This window comes from Bombina bombina, chromosome 5 (assembly GCF_027579735.1).
Source record: "Bombina bombina isolate aBomBom1 chromosome 5, aBomBom1.pri, whole genome shotgun sequence".
NCBI classification, from domain to species: Eukaryota; Metazoa; Chordata; class Amphibia; order Anura; family Bombinatoridae; genus Bombina; species Bombina bombina.
The window spans coordinates 358,395,278-358,413,289 of NC_069503.1; the positions used below are offsets into that span (position 1 = coordinate 358,395,278).

The 18,012-nt window shown below is 38.2% G+C and overlaps 1 protein-coding gene across 1 annotated transcript in view; it reads right to left on the reverse strand.

Moving 5' to 3' along the window:
- Positions 1-2,386: 2,386 nt before the first annotated feature.
- The window catches only part of C5H7orf31 (chromosome 5 C7orf31 homolog), a 180,022-nt gene continuing 164,396 nt past the window's right edge, over positions 2,387-18,012 (reverse strand). Inside the window, exon 10 of the mRNA XM_053715730.1 lies at positions 2,387-3,632. Coding sequence (XP_053571705.1) covers positions 2,910-3,632 — 723 coding nt within the window. The 3' untranslated portion in view covers positions 2,387-2,909. The remainder of the gene's footprint in view (positions 3,633-18,012) is intronic.

The window sequence follows — 18,012 nt, forward strand, 5'->3', positions numbered from 1 at the left end:
TGAGATAAAAACCCTCTTCAAATAGTCTTCAAAATGTGCAATCTTATTCTATTAAAGGATCACTAAAGTCAAAAGTTTCATGATTCAGAGTATGCAATTTAAAACAACGTTCCAATATAATTTCATTATGAGAATGTACACATTCTTTGTATATTTTTTTAAAGCTCCAGTTCCTACTGAGCATGTGCAAAAGAGAACAGAGTATATATATATATATATATATATATATATATATATATATATATATATATATATATATATATATATATATGTACTTTTTGTGATTGGTTATGGCTGACACATGAGGGGAGGGAAAATTAACTTTGAAATTTGTCAGAAAATATTTTCATATTCAAAGTAAGTGCTATTGCATTGTCTTTTTATTGTGCATGTTTCAGTTATTCAGTTCTACAGTTTTTAGTGGTCCTTTAAATATATAATAGTAGGCATTTCAGGATGTAGTTTTTTTGCAAAAAATAAACCTAAGTAAAAGCCAAAATATCTCAGAATATGAAAATATTTGTCTTGCCAATAACTAACATGTAGGTGTCTGTACTCTCTCTTTCAGAGTGATTTTTTTAGCCTCATGTGTTTTATTGCTCCAGTATTTATCACAGTCTTGTTTGCACTGTGTGTTATTATTTTTTTCTACTCAATTTTGTTTCACCACACTACATCTTTAGTAGGTGCAGCGCTTTTGGCACACTTCTTTGCTTGACATGTGTGTACCCTTGAAAAGCCATGCAAGGCAATTCATACAGAAATTAAGATGGATTAGATGGGATTATTGATGGTTAATTAAAAAAATAAAATAAAATGTTAACCCCTATTTTATTTAACTGTCTAAATTTGTTGCTGCATATTTATATTAATGCTTTTCATTCTAGGGATTAGCCACTATAAAATAAACATCACCTTTTTAGATACAACATTTGAATCCACTTTTATATATTTTTGGATATTTGGACTTATTTAAACTTTATGGGCCAGATTACAAGTTAACAGTAAAATATCGCTTACGCTAAAGCGATATTTGCGCTCAACTTAGTAATACCAGCGCACACTAATGTGCTCTGGTATTACGAGTTAGGTGCAATGCGAATGCGAAGTCGCATTTGTATTACACAGAGAGAGTTCATGAGAGCGTGCTTCTATAGGCTCCAATTGGAACCTCGTTCTGATGCCATCATACACGGCACAGAACCTAAGCGCAGAGAAGGGGGTAAGTAGTGCAGCAATTTTAAATATATGTATATTAATATATACATATATATTTATGTGTTAATATGTGTATATACAAATATTAACACATAAATATATATGTATATCAGCATATTCATATATATTTACATGGAACACACAGTTCCCATAGGCCGCAATGTAAAGGCACTTTTCAGTGCCGTTTTTTTCTAACACCCCACACCTGCCAACTTTTAACCCCTTTAAACTGCCTAGTGCAGTATTTTTTTTTTATGAAGAAAAAAAATGCTACTTTTTTCATAAAAAAATAAAAGACCCTCTATTTTGGGGACACTTCGGGCACTTTTAGAAAATTAACCAAAGATCTGATCTCTGGTTAATTTTCGGAGCGCTAATTGCTACTGTGAGTTTGCAGTAACAATAACCATCCACTTGTAATTTTCCCGTTTGCAGGTGCACGATAAATTACCGCTCCACTTGTAATCTAGCCCTATATGTTTTACATTCAGCTTTTGACATTTTTTTTTAAATTTAACATATAGTTTTACAACCATAACTATCCATAAAAAAAATCATAACATATAAACTTTATATCTGGTAGACAATTAAAGATCTGTTATAAGATTGAATCATATAACTCAAGCCCTTCAATTGTTTAAATATTTTCAAATTGAACAGTGGGTGGTTCTTACTGCTCTAACAAAGCACAACCCATCACTAATTAGACATTTAAAAAAACAATGAAGTCCCATATGTCACAGGAATTAAAAATGTAGCTTAAATCTTTTTTTGGAGGGGGTCATTAGCTGCATTATATTCCTCATGTCCATAGGCCAATAAAGATACCATCAATATATCAAAGAAGGTGCCTTTTGAAGTGGAAGGCCATTCACTGAAGGAGAGCAGCCTGTTGCAGTGCAATATCACTGACATTGCCCTTTTTATACAATTATACCATCTGAACTTTTTGTCAACGTTTTTTTTTAGTTTATTATACGTTATACTTTATTAATAACTTTGTATCCTACTTGTAGCAGACACACCTATTTACAACCCATTGTGGTTGCTTGACAACCACAGTGAGTTTACTATTACAATAAAGATACTACACAGAAAAATAAGTTGTAATGACAGAAAAAAGTAAATTGCTTAATTTCAAGGGTAACAAGAAAATGTACTGACAATCTTCTTAAAGGGACCAAATGTGCATGAGCAAGCATTCTGCAGAATACTTTTATTGCAAAAATGTTTCTAGTAAAGCTATCAAATATGCTTCATATGCCACGTAAACCAGCATTCACCAGCATGTCTTCACATTGTAGTTATCGTCTTGACAACGATTGAGTCATCACTGAGACGATATATGACTCTCTGAGCAGGTGCAGTACATAAATGAAGGTGCAGGGCTTGAGAGAGTGCACATTTCTTGAGCATTATATGGCAGCACTGTCTGCAACAATATTTGTGACAATGTTATACATTGAAACACTGCTGCCCTATAATACTGAACATTGTATAACATTATTAAACATTGTTGCAGACACCGATGCCATATAATGCTGAAGATATATGAACCCTTCTGCGCCTGCCTAGGTATATTCTCCATATAAGGATACCATGAGAACAAACTCAATTTTATAATAGAATTAAATTAGAAACATTGGTTACTATTGCACAATCTTCATGAAGTGTGAAGGTTTCATGCCCCTTTAATTATGGTAGTAAAAAGAGTGAAACCCATAAAATGTATTCTTCTTCCCAGAATGGTTATTTTCCGCGAGATTCTTTGTCTTCTCTGGGAAAGCCTGTTGAAATTTTTTATTTGCTTCTGACTTAGAAAAAGAGTCTTGGAGTTGTAGAAGAGCAGTTTGAGGGCGTGGCTTCTCAGCGTTTGTAAATGCTCCTGTTGCAGATGTTTTTCCGAAATGCCTGAGATTATTCGTAAAGCTCAACATACCCTGGTTTTCTTGGGTCTTTACATTTGTTTTTCTAATTTTAGACAGTTTTTCAAAGATCATATGTTGATTTTGCTTACTGGCTTTTAAATCTTCATAAAATGCTGTATTAAGTATGTGGTCATTGTCTGGTACTTGAGTAAACTGTCTCTCATATAAAACACCTGATTGTATGTTATCTGTGATCTTATTTTTGCACAAATATGTTTTATGTTGCTTTTCCACAGGGAGGTTCTTGGAGTTATTCCACCCAGCTAACACTTCCGTATCAGGCATAAGCTGCCCTGTTAAATGGTATGTTGGCTTAGTGCCACTGTCTTCAGGTGAATGGAGAGATGTAGTCGTGTGCTTCACATTTTTAGAAGCTAAGTCCGTCATCTTTTCATCTGAATTTGATAATGTTCGACCATCCTGTAAACGTGCTTTCCTTCCTTCTAGTGGCCGTGCTTTTAATATACTTGACACAAATGTTTGTTTCTGTGAAAAACAAGGACGAGTCACAATTTAATATGCATGCTATAACATTTAAAATAACAAAATATTGATATGTATTGGACTATTCAGTTCATTAGCATGGTGTATTTAATGATAACAAGGAAAATCAAACAAATAAGTAGATGACAGCGTACTTTGGTCATATTTAATACACAACTTAAAAACATCTATGAATCTACAAGCTGCCTTAAAAAATTCGGACATTTTTTAAGTTTTCATGGTGTATGTTGATACATAAAACTGTGATTTAACCTCTTGATTGTTATGACTTAGCATTAAAACCCTTGATTTCCTGTACTAGTTAGACAATACATAGGCTACATAATTGCTAAGTTAGCAATTATGTAGCCTATTTATTGTCTAATTAGTACAGGAAATCAAGGGTTTTAATCCAGTGCAGTGTTAAACTCTTGCAACAGTGATTTAATAGCTTGGTTACCAGAAGCACAGCAGCTTATATAACCACTTGGGTTTCTGAAATACATATCAACAATTTAACTACTTTGCCCTTACCTTTGAATGTCCTGGGACTGACTTTTTTAAATGTTTTTTTTATTATTGATTTTTACAGTAAATGTACATTCTAAAAATTAGGGGTTGATTACAAGTGGAGCGCAAAATATTGCTTACGCAAAAGCGATATTTGCGCTCCACTTAGTAATACCAGAGCACACAAATGTCCGCTGGTATTACAAGTAAGGTGCAAAGCAAACGTGACCTTGCATTCACATTGCACGGAAGCATTACGCTCACAAGAGTGCACTACCATAGGCTCCAATAGGAGCCTCGTTGTGATGCTGTCATACACGGCACAGAACCTAAATGCAGCGAAGGGGGTAAGTCGCACAGCGATGGGCAGCAAATTTAAATATATATGAATATATACATATACATTTCTGAGTTAATATGTGTATAAACACATGTTATCACATAAGCATATACAAATATATATTTACAGGGAAAGCACAGTCCCTATAGACCACAATGTAAAGGCACTTTTCAGTGACATTTTTTTCTAACACCCGACACCCGCCAACTTTAACCCTATAAACGGCTTAGTACGTTTTTTGTTTGTTTGTTTTTAAATGCTACTTTTTTTTTTTTTTTTAAAGAGGGACCTCACATATTATTCTGGGGGCAATTGGGAGACATTTAAAAAAATTAAACAGAGATCTGACCTGGCTAATTTTTTGAGCACTTATTGCTACCTCAAGCTTGTGGTAGCAATAACCAGCCACTTGTAATGGAAATTAGTGTACCACTTTTAATCTAGCCCTAAGTATATTCACAATCAGATGAAATGTGTATAGCAGTGTTTCTCAACCTCTCTATAGAAAGTATCCCAATAGGCATACATTATTGCCCAAAATTCCCCACCTGCAACATGTAAATATCATATTAAAACATTAAGAAGCAAGACTCCATATCCCAGAATGTGATAAACTGGCATCAAATATAATTATTTATTCTGAGGAATTATTTTACAATTCGTTTTTACTGTATGCAAATTGCTAGAAATAGTATAGCAGCAAGTAAAGAAATCACACAACATACAGTTCTTTTAATATTGTGCCACTTATAAACAAAACTAGTACTAAAGCCCGTGTACACTGGCCATTTTTTGCAGTACAGCGGTCCCACCCCTTGCTCTCTCCCCCCTCTCTTTTGCTCTCTCTCCCCCTCTCTTTTGCTTTCTGTCCCCTCTCTCCTTTGCACTCTCTCTCCTCTCTTTTGCTCTCTCTCTTCCCTCTTTTGCTCTCTCTCTCCCCTCTTTTGCTCTCTCTCTCCCCTCTTTGGCTCTCTCTCCTCTTTGGCTCTCTCTCCTCTTTGGCTCTCTCTCCTCTTTGGCTCTCTCTCCCCCCTCTTTGGCTCCCCCCCTCTTTGGCTCTCCCCCCCTCTTTGGCTCCCCCCCCCTTTGGCTATCTCCCCCCCCCTTTGGCTATCTCCCCCCCCCTTTGGCTATCTCCCCCCCCCTTTGGCTCTCTTCCCCCCTCTTTGGCTCTCCCCCCCCCCCTCTTTGGCTCTCTCCCCCCCTCTTTGGCTCTCCCCCCTCCTCTTTGGCTCTCCCCCCCCCCCCTTTGGCTCTCTCCCCTCTTTTGCTCTCTCTCCTCTTTGGCTCTCTTTCCTCTTTGGCTCTCTCTATCCCCCCCCCCCTTTGGCTTTCTTCCCCCCTCCCTTTGGCTCTCTCCCCCCCTTGGCTCTCTTCCCCCCCTTTGGCTCTCTCCCCCCCCCTTTGGCTCTCTTCCCCCCCCCTTTGGCTCTCTTCCCCCCCCCTTTGGCTCTCTCCCCCCCCTTTGGCTCTCTCTCCCCCCCTTTTTGGCTCTCTCTCCCCCCTCTTTGGCTCTCCCCCCTCTTTTGCTCTCTCTCTCTCCTCTTTGGCTCTCTTTCCTCTTTGGCTCTCTCTCTCCCCCCTCTTTGGCTCTCCCCCCCCCCTCTTTGGCTCTCTCCCCCCTCTTTGGCTCTCCCCCCTCCTCTTTGGCTCTCCCCCCCCCCTTTGGCTCTCTCCCCTCTTTTGCTCTCTCTCCTCTTTGGCTCTCTTTCCTCTTTGGCTCTCTCTATCCCCCCCCCCCCTTTGGCTTTCTTCCCCCCTCCCTTTGGCTCTCTCCCCCCCTTGGCTCTCTTCCCCCCCTTTGGCTCTCTCCCCCCCCCTTTGGCTCTCTTCCCCCCCCCTTTGGCTCTCTTCCCCCCCCTTTGGCTCTCTTCCCCCCCCTTTGGCTCTCTCCCCCCCCTTTGGCTCTCTCTCCCCCCCTTTTTGGCTCTCTCTCCCCCCTCTTTGGCTCTCCCCCCTCTTTTGCTCTCTCTCTCTCCTCTTTGGCTCTCTTTCCTCTTTGGCTCTCTCTCTCCCCCCTCTTTGGCTCTCCCCCCACTTTGGCTCTCTCCCCCCCTCCCTTTGGCTCTCTCCATTCTTTTGCTCTCTCTCCTCTTTGGCTCTCTCTCCCCTCTTTTGCTCTCTCCCTTCTTTTGCTCTCTCTCCTCTTTGGCTCTCCCCCCCCCCCCTTTGGCTCTTGGCTCTCTCTCCCCCCCTCTTTGGCTCTCTCCCCCCCCCCCCTCTTTGGCTCTCTCTCCCTCCTCTTTTGCTCTCTCTTCTCTTTGGCTCTCTCTCCTCTTTGGCTCTCTCTCCTCTTTGGCTCTCTCTCCTCTTTGGCTCTCTATCCTCTTTGTCTCTCTCCCCCCTCTTTGGCCCTTCTCCCTGGCTCTGTCTTAATTGAAAGCCTTTGCCTCTCTGGCCACGCCCCCATCGCGGCGCCACGCCCCATCATGGTGACACCCGCCGGCCACGCCCTCGCAACGCCCGGTCACGCCCCCAACGCGACGCTCCCGTCGGCCACGCTCCCTGACACTCTGCTTCAGCCTTGCTCTGTGCTGAGTGCTGAGTGTCAGGATCCAAACGGCCAGGTATGTTTGTCACGTGCAGTCTCTACTGCACATGACTGCATCTGACAAACATACTTGGCCATTTATTATATAGGATATGCATCCAACATGTCCTTAAAGGGACATTATACACTAGATTTTTCTTTACATAAATGTTTTGTAGATGATCTATTTATATAGCCCATACAGTTTTTTTTTTTTTTTAAATGGACAGTTTTGCTTATTTTTAAATAACATTGCTCTGATTTTCAGACTCCTAACCAAGCCCCAAAGTTTTAGGAGAATACCGACTTATAGCTTGCTTCTATTTGTATAAAGGGTCTTTTCATATGCAAAAGAAGAGGGAGGGGGGAGTGTCTGCTATTTCCCACTTGCAGTGGGTGTTCCAGTAACCTTTTAAACAGAGCTAAACTGGAAGCTTCTAAGTAAGTTTTTAAACGGTTTTATACTGGATTTTTATATCAGTATTAGTGCATAATATTCTTTATAATAGTGTCTATTACATGCTGTTATATGAAAATTGGTGTATACTGTCGGTTTAATGTACTAATAAATAACATATACGGCCCTGCTCAGACTAGGGTCTGACTCTCTTGTTGCCAGTTAATGGTCAGAGCATGAAAGTCTGCAAATTAGGAAGGACTTGCAAAAGTAAACTTCTAGAGAGAGAAAGCTGATCATAGCACATATATTAAACACTTTGTTCCTGATGATCTAAAGGTCTCTGGTTTTGCCGGTACTTCTATTTCCCTGGTGGAATGATCTAAAGCCACTTTTTACTCTGAAACATGGTGTCTTGCTAAGGGGCGTATACTGCATTTCTGTATGGGGAGGAGATGCATACATAAAAAATGCACAATAACATTTGTATTTTAAAAATCTTACTAAAGGAATAATTTAACCACTCACACAAAAATATGCAGAAAGAATTGTGGGCAAGATTACAAGTCATGCGGTATGCGTTTTCCGTGTGCGATATGGTCTTTTTCGCAATCAATTTTCATTGCACAGATACTACAAGTCTTGAAAAATGCTATTGCGAGCGCAATTGCCTTTTAGGCAACTATCCTTTCCACGCTCCAAGAGCTGTAGTTAACAGTTTTCCGCAACATAAAAGTTTTACGAAATACTTTAAAAATACATTACAAAGTACAGTTACACTCATATTAACACTGTCTAATAAAAATAATTTAAAAAAATATTGCACACAAATGTTAAAAGGGCTAAAAGATAGGAGACCTTGGGTGTTATAAAAAAAAAGCAGACGCAGGGATTTTACATCGGCTTTTTATATGTATAGAAATATGTTTAACTATAGAGATAATGAAAATATTTCTCATTACAAGCTTATGCACATTAAACACTATCTTAGAGGGATTTTCAAAGAGATATTCGCATATAGATTTTGAGATATCTAGACATATATATATATATATATATATATATATATATATATATATATATATTCATATACATATCTCGCTATAAATAGATATATCAGTCCAAAAATTATTACATATATAGTGAAATATTTATTTATAAATAAATAGAACATACTCCGTTATGAAAACATTTTCACAATATGAAATATTCACATTTTCATGTACACTTTTCGAGGAGAATACGTCATGGTCTTTGCGCAACAGATTAGGGTTTTAGTGGGTTTTTTTCTTCATTGATTTCTATCGGGAATATGCGAACATGCACGCAATTTTGCAGTTTGCATTACGCAGGTTAAGGCACGCGCAAAATAAGTTATTTTGCAACTTGTAATACTTGCGCAACCCAAAATGCAAAAAAGCCATAACGCAAGCGGAGTTTTTGCAACTGATTGCCACGTGACTTGTAATCTTGCACTGTATTGTTAAGATGCATTGAAAATCGTAACAAGATTCTACACCAAAAATCATATTTTACCAAAAACCTAAAATTTGCATGTAAATTACACAGAAGTAAATCATATTAAATATGCACAGTGGAAATTATATATATATATTTTTTTATAATAAAAACTTTTATTGAGGTTTTGCAAGAATAAAACGTACAATGAATGGTGCATATTGTGAATAACAACAGCCTGTCATAAGGCACAATACAATGCAATTTTTAAAAGAAAAAATTGACAGACATAAAAAGTATCACAACATTAACTGAAACCTCCATTTTATGTTTACAGTAGTTTCTATAAATGACTACTGTAGTTATCTGGCTACTCATGGACCCTTTAATATAGGTAAAATAGACGCTGTGGTACGGTAGTCATACCGAAGACCCTATTGGGCCTAATGACACTTTCAGGGTAGTTTTTCAGCGGGTAAGTACTGCTTGAAATGAAATGGTCACATATGGACCATGGGTGGACAACATCCAATATATGACAGTATAGGGTGAAATGATATAATATAAGATGGGATGTGGGGGGGGGGGGGGTTTATCATCTGAAGTAAAAAAGTTTACCCGAGATGGGAAGAGCAACCTTAGTGGAACAGGATGTTGATAAGACTAAAATAAATGGGCTACATTTCATATATACATACATATTTACATACATATATACATACATACATACATACATACATATATACATACATACATACATACATACATACATATATACATACATATTTACATACATATATACATACATACATACATACATATATACATACATATATACATACATACATACATATATACATACATACATACATACATATATACATACATACATACATACATACATACATATATACATACATACATACATATATACATACATACATACATACATATATACATACATACATACATATATACATACATACATACATACATACATATATACATACATATATACATACATACATACATATATACATACATGAATAACATAAGCAATTAGCATTAAGTAATGAAAACTACTTAGGAGTATCGAGATTATAGCCATGAATAAGGTAGGATGTTGATGGCACTAGCAGTAATATTTAGAGGATAGACTGGGGCATTTCCAGTATCTAATGCTCATAACACAATAATAAAGCTTGCTGGATAAAAAAAGTAGTATACCTGAGAATGAGGTAACAACAACAAATTATAATCTATGGGTCATCCAGCGTCTCCGCCTCCATACTGATCAGCTAATGCCTAACTGTTGATGTAGGATAAGTTAAGGAAAATATATAGTCTAATCCTAATATTTGTTATGTAGCTGCGAGAGTATAGGTTAATAATGGTTATAGCCTTATTGTCCTCAAAGTAAGCTATAGACTAGTAGTATCTGATCGTCTAGTTATTTTTATAGCTAGCATTAATGGAGTTGAATGTCAGCATATGTACCAGAAAAAGCAACAAGGGAGCCTCTATACTGTCGCTTGCAATCCCCGACTCCCCTGCCGGCTGAGGGAGAGAGAGGAGAGACCTCATTCGTGTAGGACCTGATATAATAATAAAAAATTAAGTTTCATGTCTACCATTTAGAAAGAGATGAGACCCCCTTGCAGCAAAGCTACATAGTTAGCTATGTGGGGGTATTTCAAATAAAAATATGAGGCTTTATCTTGTGGCTAACTAACACTTGAGGACTGCTTAATAAAGACAGACACTAATGCTAAGAGAATCATACAAATCTCAGAAGCATAACATGGTCATATAAATAGTTATGAAAGTATAGAGTATCAAAACTTTTCTGGCGAATGCAGAGAAGGTGATAGGATATCCCCAAATGAGCCAGATATACATGGCCTAAGTATCTCGGGTACCTCTAAGTTATACCAAATATATACAATAAGCGTAAACAATAGCGAGCAAGCAATAACATATTTATGTGGACGAATTCAAGACAGGCAAAATTGGCATTGATATCTGGAACTCTATCCATGTTTGTACTACTTTCATATAGACCGTTCCATAATAACTGCAGACTAGTAACTTGTGCATAGCAAACGCTACATCAGACATTTCAATTATGTCGCCATTAATAATAATAATCTGTGGAATTGTAAAGTAACTAAACGTGCAACAATATATATATATATATATATATATATATATATATATATATATATATATAGTTCTTCAACTGTCTTAGGGAAAACGAACAGAAGAAGTGCTGCATCCCCTCCTCATCCTATACCGCATAAAACAAAAGAGCTGTGTATGCCTGCCTGCTCTAATGGCCCAATTGTCCAGTCTGTGAGGAGATGAAACCTTGCTAGCCAAAATGTGTTCCGAGGGATCCAGAGAAAATTATCCCCAGGGGGGGATCGCAATGAGAGCCAAACCGCTTGTGTGCAGCCTCTCCTCCTGAGATTTTACTACAAGCGGGATGTACCAGAGAGGGCCTATGTTAGAGCTGAGTGTGGGAGAGTTCACAAATTTATCGGAGCCCAGCCCCTGTTCCCCCAGGGTTGAGGTGAATTCAAGAATGTTGTGACCACACTGAGATGGTCTTATATCAGGCAGCTGACATCCCATCTCTTCCTCTGAGCAAACAGCTTCCCAGGGTGTGTGCGGGAGGAAGGCCACCTGAATCTGGTGTGACGGTGTCATTGCAGCACTCAGAATAAAAGCTGTAGGTAGCTGTATGTGGAACTGAAGCTCCGCTCGCTCCACCATTGCTACCGCAGATGCCACGTTATGTTCAGAGCTGCATCTGATGACGCCACTCAGGCAGTTGAAGTGGCTTGTCATGCGATGTCCAAATTCCGTTAGGCAGGCTCTTATTTCAGAGTAAGATTTCTCCATTGTCAGTGGTAGAGCCGATGATCCTTGGTAGGCCAGGCTGACTTGTGGATGTGAGAGGAGTACAGTAGTTAAGATGGCGGTACACACCACATGGCTTCACTTCACTTAGGGGCGCATGGTGTTCGTAAGTCCGCAAAAATGAAGTGTTTCTGAATTTTCTATAGCATGAGGCATGTATTTGAGGTCTTCAGCATATAAAAGGAAAAAGTTTCAGGGTTTATACTTGTGTGTTACTCCATAAAGTTGGCCAAAAATCAGGAGCTGCATAAGAACACGCCAGGTCTCCACAGTAGTTGGCTCCGCCCCTGGAAATCATATTTTAAAGGGACAGTCTACTCTAGAATTTTTGTTGTTTAAAAATATAGATAATCCCTTTATTACCCAGTCAACCAGTTTTGCATAACCAACACTATTATTAATACACTTTTTACCTCTGTGATTACCTTGTTTCTAAGCCTCTGCCGACACGTAAATAACTCCACGGAAGTGAGCACAATGCTATCTATATGACACACATGAACTAGCAGTGTCAAACTGTCAAAATGCACTGATATAAGAGGCAGTTCAACGGCTTAGAAATTAGCATATGAGCCTACCTAGGTTTAGCTTTCCACAAAGAATACCTAGAGAACAAAGCAAATTTGATGATAAAAGTAAATTTGAAAGTTGTTTAGAATTGCATGACCTATTGAAATCATGAAAGTTTTTAATTTTACCTAGACTGTCCCTTTTAAATACACTGGGTGTGCAAAAATCACTTAGAAATTCCTAAGTGTAATTGTTGTTTTTTCGTAAAAAGGGCTGCACATGGGTGTTCAGTGGACGTATATGAAATTGTCTCTCTAATTCCAGCGTAATTCTATAAAGATTTTCGCACTACAGGGGGTCGATCCGATAAAAATCGTCGCCCACAAAAGCCGGCAACGCCAATATTTACGCTGGTTTGGTATCACATATACGGCGTAACCTAGAAGTTACGCGCGTATATTTCTGCCGTCGCCCGTAGTTTTTTGGGCAATAGGCAGGCATACCAAACCAGCGCAGTTTGGTATCCAATATGCAGCGTAAGGACTTACGTGGCGAAAATGGAGAAATCTTACTCCATTTTCACCTCGCCACGAAAAGCAGCCGTAAGAAGCCTTACGCTGACTATTGGAGCCCCGTAACTCCCTAAACTAGCTAGAAAATAAACCTAACACCTAACGCATGCGCAATGTCTATCTACCTGTCACCCGCGATCTGCTAAATAAAACCTAACACCTAACGTATGCGCAATGTCTATCTACCTGTCAACCGCGATCCCCCCCCCGAAATTCCTAATAAAGTTATTAACCCCTAAACCGCCGCTCCCGGACCCCGCCGCCATCTACATAAACTAACCCCCTACTGTGAGCCCCTAAAACCGCCGCCATCTACCTTATCTATCCCTAATCTGACCCCTTACACCGCCGCCACCTATATAAAAATTATTAACCCCTAATCTAATCCCCCTATACCGCCGCCAGCTATATTAATATTATTAACCCCTAATGTAAGCCCCTTACACCGCCGCCATCTCTATTAAAATTATTAACCCCTAATTTAATCTACCTACCCCGCCGCCAGCTATATTATCTATATTAACCCTAAGTATATTATAGTTAATATAGTTATTACATTATATATATTAACTATATTAACCCTAATTATATTAGGGTTAATATAGTTAATATAGTTACTATAGTATTTATATTAACTATATTAACTCTATCTAACCCTAACACCCCTAACTAAATTTATATTAAATTAATCTAATTCATATTATAAACTAAAATATTCCTATTTAAATCTAAATACTTACCTATAAAATAAACCCTAAGATAGCTACAATATAATTAATAATTACATTGTAGCTATGTTAGGGTTAATATTTATTTTACAGGTAAATTGTTAATTATTTTAACTAGGTATAATAGCTATTAAATAGTTATTAACTATTTAATATCTACCTAGTTAAAATAATTACCCAATTACCTGTAAAATAAATCCTAACCTAAGTTACAAATACACCTACACTATCAATAAATTAAATAAACTACAAATATCTATCTAAAAATATAATTAAATTAACTAAACTAAATTACAAAAAAAACAAACACTAAATTACAAAAAATAAAAAAAAGATTACAAGATTTTTAAGCTAATTACACCTATTCTAAGCCCCCTAATAAAATAATAAAGCCCCCCAAAATAAAAAAAAATTCCCTGCCCTATTCTAAATTAAAAAAAGTTCAAAGATCTTTACCTTACCAGCCCTTAAAAGGGCCTTTTGTGGGGCATGCCCCAAAGAATTCAGCTCTTTTGCATTTAAAAACATATACAATACCCCCCCCATTACAACCCACCACCCACATACCCCTATTCTAAACCAACCCAAACCCCCCTTAAAAAAGCCTAACACTACCCCCCTGAAGATCTCCCTACCTTGTCTTCACCACACCGGGCCGAACTCCTCATCCGATCCGGGCGATGTCTTGCTCCAAGCGGCAAAGAAGAATTCTTCCTCCGGCGATGTCTTCCTCCAAGCGGCAAAGAAGAATTCTTCCTCCCGGCGACATCTTCCTCCAAGCGGCAGCAAAGTCTTCTTCCTTCCGGCAGCATCTTCCATGAAGCGGCATCTTCAATCTTCTTACTTCGCTCCGCCACCACGGAGCATCCTTCCGGCACGACGACTTCCCGACGAATGAGGTTCCTTTAAATGACGTCATCCAAGATGGCGTCCGCCGAATTCTGATTGGCTGATAGGATTCTAGCAGCCAATCGGAATTAAGTTAGAAAAATCTGATTGGCTGATTGAATCAGCCAATCAGATTCAAGTTCAATCCGATTGGCTGAAACAATCAGCCAATCAGATTGAACTTGAATCTGATTGGCTGATTCAATCAGCCAATCAGATTTTTCTACCTTAATTCCGATTGGCTGATAGAATCCTATCAGCCAATCGAAATTCGACGGACGACATCTTGGATGACGTCATTTAAAGGAACCTCATTCGTCGGGAAGTCGTCGTGCCGGAAGGATGCTCCGCGGCGGAGGAGCGAAGTAAGAAGATTGAAGATGCTGATTTGCTTGAAGACGTCGCCGATGGAAGAAGACTCTCTGCCGCTTGCTTCAAGACATCGCCCGGATGGAAGAAGACTTCACTGCCACTTGCTGGAACACATCGCCCGGATCGGATCAGGAGTTCTGCCCGGCGGGGTGAATACAAGGTAGGGAGATCTTCAGGGGTGTAGTGTTAGGTTTATTTAAGGGGGGTTTGGGTTAGATTAGGGGTATGTGGGTGGTGGGTTGTAATGTTGGGGGGGTGGTATTGTGGTTTTTTTTTTGCAGGCAAAAGAGCAGTTTTCTTTGGGGCATGCCCCCACAAAAGGCCCTTTTAAGGGCTGGTAAGGTAAAAGAGCTTTGAACTTGTTTTAATTTAGAATAGGGTAGGGAATTTTTTTATTTTGGGGGGCTTTATTATTTTATTAGGGGGCTTAGAATAGGTGTAATTAGCTTAAAAATCTTGTAATCTTTTTTTTATTTTTTGTAATTTAGTGTTTTTTTTTTTTTTGTAATTTAGTTTAGTTTATTTAATTGTATTTTTAGATAGATATTTGTAGTTTATTTAATTTATTGATAGTGTAGGTGTATTTGTAACTTAGGTTAGGATTTATTTTACAGGTAATTGGGTAATTATTTTAACTAGGTAGCTATTAAATAGTTAATACCTATTTAATAGCTATTATACCTAGTTAAAATAATTAACAATTTACCTGTAAAATAAATATAAACCCTAACATAGCTATAATGTAATTATTAATTACATTGTAGCTATCTTAGGGTTTATTTTATAGGTAAGTATTTAGATTTAAATAGGAATATTTTAATTAATAATATTAATATTAGATTTATTTTAATAAGAGTTTAGTTAGGATGTTAGAGTTAGATAGGGTTATTATACTTAATATATATATAATATAATAACGATATTAACTATATTAACCCTAATATAATTAGGGTTAATATAGTTAATATATATATAATATAATAACTATATTAACTATATTAACCCTAATATAATTAGGGTTAATATAGTTAATATAGCTGGCGGCGGTGTAGGGGGATTAGATTAGGGGTTAATACATTTATTATAGGTGGTCGCGGTGTAGGGGGATGTAGATTGTAGGCAAAAGAGCAGTTTACTTTGTGACAAAGCCCCGCCAAAAGCCCTTTTAAGGGCTGGCAAAAGAGCTGTTACTTTGGGGCATGCCCCGCAAAAAGCCCTTTTAAGGGCTGGCAAAAGAGCAGTTACTTTGGGGCAATGCCACGCAAAAAGCCCTTTTCAGGGCTATTTGTAGGGTTAGACTTAGGTTTAGTGGTAGGGATAGTTTAGTATTTTAGGGGTTAAATAATTTAATATAGATGGCGTCGGGATAGGGGGATTAGATTAGGGGTTAATAATTTTAAAATAGCGGCGGGGTAGGGGCTCACTTTAGGGGGTAGGTAAGGTAGATGGCGGCGGTGTTAGGGGCTCACTTTAGGGGGTTATAGATTTAATATAGCTGGCGGCGGTTTAGGGGTTAATAACTTTATTAGGTAGCGGCGGTTTAGGGGTTAATACATATTTTATTGTTAGGATAGTGAGTTGGGATAGCGGATAGAGGGTTAGACGTGTCGGGCTATGTTAGGGAGGCGTGTTAGACAGTGCGGGTGATTTAGACTTTAGTCAGGTTTTGTAGGCGCCGGCAGTTTCTAACGTGCCGCAAGTCACTGGCGACGCCAGAAATTTGTACTTGCGCAGATTTCTGGACATCGCTGGTTTATCAGACTTACGGCACGTTAGCATCTGACGGCGACATATATGGGATAGCTAGAGTTGCGAGCTGAAACTGCGGGCGATGCGGGTTCCCTCGCTTGCGCCGCAAACTGCGATCTATATCGGATCGCGCCCCAGATCTCACAGGTTTTTCTCCCAAACTAAAAGGTGGTGAGCTTTATATTTATCTACACCAAATAATGCATTTATTTGTGAAACTGTTTGTAAAACAACCCCCTCTTGTTCTGAAACACAGATTTGTAGAACAAAAGAAATAGACTTGTAAACTCAAGATGTCACTTTAACAGAGGATCCCTCTTCTATGTAATAAAAGTTCAGGTAATGACCCCATGTGGAGATATACAGACATACTGCCTATAACAAACTTTTGAAGCCTGAGTATATGCAGAGAAAAATCAGTTTTACAGGGGAAGTGACCATTCACACTTCTATACAAATTGGTCCTTATACTATATTGGATAAATATCTGCTATATTGAATAAGTAGCTGTACAGTAAATTAAAAATATCTAACCAATTTATTTCAAAATAAATAAATATTGATTTTCTTTCCATCGATTACGAGTTTTGCGTTATGAACGGCTTGGTAATAACTTGCAAGTTATTTCTATTGCTCACCTTTAATAGCGCTGCTATTACAAGTTTTCCAAAAACCTGGGTTAGCGGACAATATGGTTGTGTTCAGCCCCATACTGCACACAAATACCAGCGCTGCTTTGAGCTGGTTTTATGTGCTCGTGCACGATTTCCCCATAGACATCAATGGGGAGAGCCGGCTAAAAAAAAAAGGCCTAACACCTGCAATAAAGGAGTGTAAAGCTCCGTAATGCAGCCCCATTGATTCCTATGGGGAAAAAAAATGTATGTTTACACCTAACACCATAACATAAACCCCAAGTCTAAACACCCCTAATCTGCTGCCCCTGACATCGTCAACACCTACATTATACTTATTAACCCCTAATCTGCTGCCCCAATGTCGTTGCTACCTACATTACACTTATTAACCCCTAATCTGCCGCCCCCAATGTCACCGCCACCTACATACATTTGTTAACCCCTAATCTGCCGCTGCCACTATACTAAAGTTATTAACTCCTAAACTTCTGGCTTCCCACATCACTAACACTAAATAAATATATTAACCCGTAAACCTAACCCCAAGTCTAACCCTAACTTTAATATAATTAAAATAAATCTAAATAAAACTTAATATCATTACCTAACTAATTCCTATTTAAAACTAAATACTTACCTATAAAATAAACCCTAAACTAGCTACAATATAACTAATAGTTACATTGTAGCTATCTTAGGTTTTATTTTTATTTCACAGCTAAGTTTGTATTTATTTTAACTAGGTAGATTAGCTAGTAAATAGTTATTA